The sequence below is a fragment of the Penaeus monodon genome, chromosome 5, assembly GCF_015228065.2.
Source record: "Penaeus monodon isolate SGIC_2016 chromosome 5, NSTDA_Pmon_1, whole genome shotgun sequence".
Taxonomy (NCBI): Eukaryota; Metazoa; Arthropoda; class Malacostraca; order Decapoda; family Penaeidae; genus Penaeus; species Penaeus monodon.
Genome location: NC_051390.1, coordinates 12,870,653 through 12,875,499, shown reverse-complemented (window position 1 = coordinate 12,875,499; position 4,847 = coordinate 12,870,653). Strand labels below are relative to the sequence as shown.

Sequence of the window (4,847 nt, the reverse complement as noted above, 5' to 3'; positions counted from 1 at the left end):
AAAAAGGGGAAGAAAGAAAAAGAGAGAGAGAGAGAAAGAGAGAGAGAGAGAAAAGAGGAAAAGAGAGAAAAGGAGGGAGGGAGGGGAGGGAAGGGAAAAGGGAGAGGGAGGGAGGGGGAGGGAGGGGGGGAGGGAGGGAGGGAGGGAGGGGAGGGAGGGAGGGGGGAGGGGGGGAGGGGGGAGAGAGAGGGAGAGAGAGAGAGAAGAGAAGAGAGAGAGAGAAGAAAAGAAAAAGAGAGAGAGGAGAGAGAGGAGAGGAGAGAAGAGAAGAGAGAGAGAGAGAATGAGAGGGAAAAGAGGAAAAGGGGCGTGAAAAAAAAATCTTGAAAATCCCAAATTTAGCCCAAAAAAATATTACCCCATTAAAATTTTTTCCCCTTTAAAAACTTTCTATCTAATATTAAGGCATATTAATCCATGTATTTGAGCAGTGGGGGGAGGGGGTAGAAAGGTTCAGTTTCAAATTCCAATAAAAAAGAGAGTCACTCTCACCTCCCTTTTTTGCTTAAATTTTTAAAAGGGATTTTATAATTCTCTCCCTTTTTTTAAAGTACTGAATGACCCCTTTTTGTGTGGCAAAAAAAGGTTATTCTTGGTCTTTTGCTGGTCATTTTGTTTTTAGTGCCAAAAATTAAAAAGTGGTCTTTTAAACTGCAAGTTTTTAGCATCGGTTTCAGGGTCAGTGGTGGGAGGTGACGTAGTTTGGCTTTGAGCTTTACGGACTTGGACTTGGAGATCAGGTGTTAGTGTGAACTCCTCATGCTGGAAAAGAAAGAAAAAAAAAATTTCAGGAAAAAAATTAAAAAGAAAATCCACAGCCTGGGGTTTTTTTTTTAAACTACAATACAGGGGGAAATTTAGGTTTTTCAATCTTTAATTTCACTTTTTTATGTAAAAAAACTTTTTTTTGTTATCAAAAACAGTTAAAAATGTGCAAACAATAATGTTCAACACATACATAATATATGTATAAATATAAATAAACAAAAAAACAATCACCGCCCTTTTAAGGGGCTTTTCCCGAGGGCTTCTTTAATACCACCTTAAAACAGAAGGGTTTTGGAAGGGGGCATTTTTTTTAAAAAAACAGAGGCTATATGGCAGACAGCAGACAGTATATTTTCTGGTAACACATCTCTTCCTGACAAAACTATCAACTGTTGCACATGTTCCTCTGCAATAATGGTTGTTTTGTAGTAGGTATTGGTTAACAATTATAGGATAATACTATATGATGGTGCTATTGACCCCGGAAAAAGCTTTATGCAAAATCTAAAAATATGTGTGGAAGAGAAAATATCCTCACCAAGAATAGAAATAAAATTAAAGTTCCACGTCTCACCTGAAGCAAGAATATGCAAGCTTCGTATGAGCTGTAATGGGGTTTGATTGAGCAATCTTTTTCCCGGGCTGGTATAACCATCACTATTTCTTTTGTACCCCCCACTGCCCTTTAAACATAACTGCTGTTCATAATATTATGTAGTGGTTGTGCTACATTTACATTTGGTTGGTCATTGTCCCACCCACAGGGGTCAACTGTTGCATCATGGAAATGTAATTTACCATTGCTTTCTGGAAATATAAAATACATAATTAGTAATGGAATTACAATTATACATAAAGGTAGTGACGGCCTTATATGCAGAATCTGAAAACTTAACACTCCTATATGACTAATTAGAATATGATACTCAAATACATCAAACAGCTTTACTGTACCAAATGTGCATTTGTATAAGTAAACACTTTTTATTCTAGTCATTATCTCATTTCCTTTTTTTCCTTACTTACCTTTAACATTCAAAGAGCTTTTTATGTGTTCTGGTGACAGTTCAGTTGACAGATAAATAATGCTGGCATTATTATGGAGATGTGATTGCATAATTGACCATAATACACCACGTCCACACACTTCGCTTGTGTCTGGAATACAATATCAAGACAATCTTTACTTTCAACTTCTAATTTTGATTTCCCTTATTCATTGAAACCTATTTGTAACTTCAAGTCTTTAATCCATTTGTTGAGTGTTTATGTACTATCCACTTTTTGTTGTTATTGTTTTTTTGTTTTTCTATACAGATGGCTCTACATGTGCTCAACCACCGAGGAGAACTGAAACCTTGTTTGGGAATACACAATTTTGAGGTTACCTATTTACCTAGTATTAATATAGATATTATGATAATGATGCTAATGTCTTATCTTTGTAAAGATTGCAGTAAAGCATAGCTTGTAAAGATTACAGTAAAGCAGAGCTTGTAAAGATTAGAATAAAGCAGAACTTGACAAGACTCACAAACCTTTTGCTGAGACTATCTGCTTATGATTTACCCTCACTTTGCAACCCATATCACAAGAAATAGGAATTTTAACTCTCACTCAAATTACCTAATTGTAAGAAAGAAATATTTGCAAAGGGATAAATTTGTACTTTCTGATATTAAAACCTATGACTTTCTTTCACACAATTTCCAACAAGATTCTGATGTGACACATAGTTATTATCAAATGTGACCTCATGCACAATATTCCTAATCTGATTATACTTACCTTTAAAATAAGACATTTCATTAATGATACAACAGCATTTGCTCAAAATAGGTCAACATCTTAGATCCTAACAAATTTGATATTATTGGACTGCTTGTAATGTTCTGTTTGCAGTTGCAATTACAGTAAATTTAATCCATGGAAACCAACTCAGAAATTATGTCATGTCTGACTGTTATAAAGTAAACAGTATTCCAGGGAAGGTGAGGATTTACAACAAACAACTAAAAATAATATCAGTGATATACTACCCAATGACACAGTGATAAATATACTCTTCACATGAAGGTCCCAATAAACCACCATGAAAGCTGAGAAAGTGTTAACAGGCATGAATGTAGTTTAGATATAATTATTATCTTTAGTGCTTTGGCAAAGGCCATCACACCTTCACTACTAATCTTATGGAAAGATCTTGAACTCCTTTAAGGTAGTCTACAAATTATATTGTACTAGATTAGGTAATGGTTAAGTTTCAACCAGCCATCTTTTCTAAGGCAAATTATATATGCTATGGCTACGTGTAAAGTGTCATAATGCAATGTCTATTGATGATTTTTCTGGGAGTTCAGGTCATGTGTGCACAGTATAGAATTCTTAAATTCTGTTGTAATCACAGTACAGAATCAGTAACTATATTGTTTAATGCAACGAATTCCCCTCGTACTGGAATGCCAGGAAAACAAAAAATCATTGATGTATTCACAGCTGGAGAGAGTGTCAGACAGACTTGGCATCAGGCACTCCTGGATGTCAGTCATGCACTCTACCCTGGCATAGGTAGAGCGAGAATTCCCATATAACTAGTCAACAGACATCAGCTTATGTTACCATAAATATAGTCACTTTATAATATATGTATATGACTGAGGGAATAAATGATTTATTTGACACACAAGTGTCAGAGAGCCAGAAAAGGAAAACTCCTTATATTATTCATAAGGGTTTGTTGATCTTTCCAAAGGGCCGACTGGCAAGGAAGCCATCTGATCTTCCCAATTGCAATGACCACCAATAATATCGATACCAGTCCTTCCTGTGGAGTAAGTCTACTAATACCAAAGTTTTTACGTAACAAATATCGATACAAAATACTATTTTTTAAAATCTACTAAGAATACACTTATTTTCTTGAACACTCAAAAATAATCTAAAAGTTTAGGGACTCCTAAGTTACCTGTAAGTAAAAGAAATCGAGGAATTGGTGTCTCACTACACTTTAGTACTTTCCCTAATATGTTTTTGAACATGTTTGACACTTCTTCTTCTTCTTCTTCTTTCTTTTATAGTGTTTTAGACTTGTGTTTGACACGTTACATGCAGCGTGGTCGATCCCTTGGATTGTTTGTTGACATTTGTAGCGTTCGCGTAACAAGCATTGAAGTTCACGCATTCATATGGATTGCAACTCGCGGCTCTGTATGTATATATACATACATATATATAGGTATACATAAAGACACACACATACTCTCTATCATTCTCTATCTCTACCTATATATATATATATATATATATATATATATTCATATATATATGTATATATATACATACATACATATATATATATATATATATATATATATATATATATATATATATATATATATGTATATACACACATTTATTTGTGTGTGTGTGCGGCCGGCGCGTTATTTCCTTGGGCAAGGAACTTCACCTCGATTGCCTACCTAGCCACTGGGTGGCCAAGCCAGCTCAAGTCAGTGCTGATCCCAAGCCCGGATAAATAGAGAAAATGATTACCTAAAAAAAGGTAACACCGACACTCTCCGTGGAAAGGAACTGGGGATCCTACCACGTACTCACTCCAAGAGCATCACAACATGAAAACTACAATTAAGTATCATGCTGTGATCACGGTGGTTCAAACATAAACCTACCGTAAAAAAAAAATTGTATATATATATACATTTTTATAAATATACATATATATGTATACACACACACACACACACACACACACACACACACACACACATACGCACACACACACACACACACACACACACACACACACACACACACACACACACACACACACACACACAAAATATATATATATATATATATATATATATATATATATATATATATATATATATATTGCTACGCCAGTGGGTCTTTGTCTCTGTGCGAAACATGTGTTAACATGAAGGGACCTGGGCAAACATGACGCAGCTGGCTGTGTGCGGAGGAGTGGAGGAACAAGCCAGGAGACGCAGTTGGGTGCTGCTCCTGTGAAAACCTCGTGTGTGCCCTTGTGACCTGAG

The 4,847-nt window shown here is 35.6% G+C and overlaps 1 protein-coding gene across 1 annotated transcript; it reads right to left on the bottom strand.

Moving 5' to 3' along the window:
* Positions 1-999: 999 nt before the first annotated feature.
* Positions 1,000-3,913, bottom strand: LOC119572989. The gene is made up of 4 exons (XM_037919971.1): positions 3,734-3,913; positions 1,795-1,926; positions 1,343-1,575; positions 1,000-1,174 (listed from the first exon to the last, which is right to left on the bottom strand). Exons 1-3 carry the CDS (start codon positions 3,804-3,806, stop codon positions 1,454-1,456), a joined length of 327 nt encoding a protein of 108 aa, XP_037775899.1. The 5' UTR covers positions 3,807-3,913; the 3' UTR covers positions 1,000-1,174; positions 1,343-1,453.
* Between the last annotated feature and the right edge of the window lie 934 nt (positions 3,914-4,847).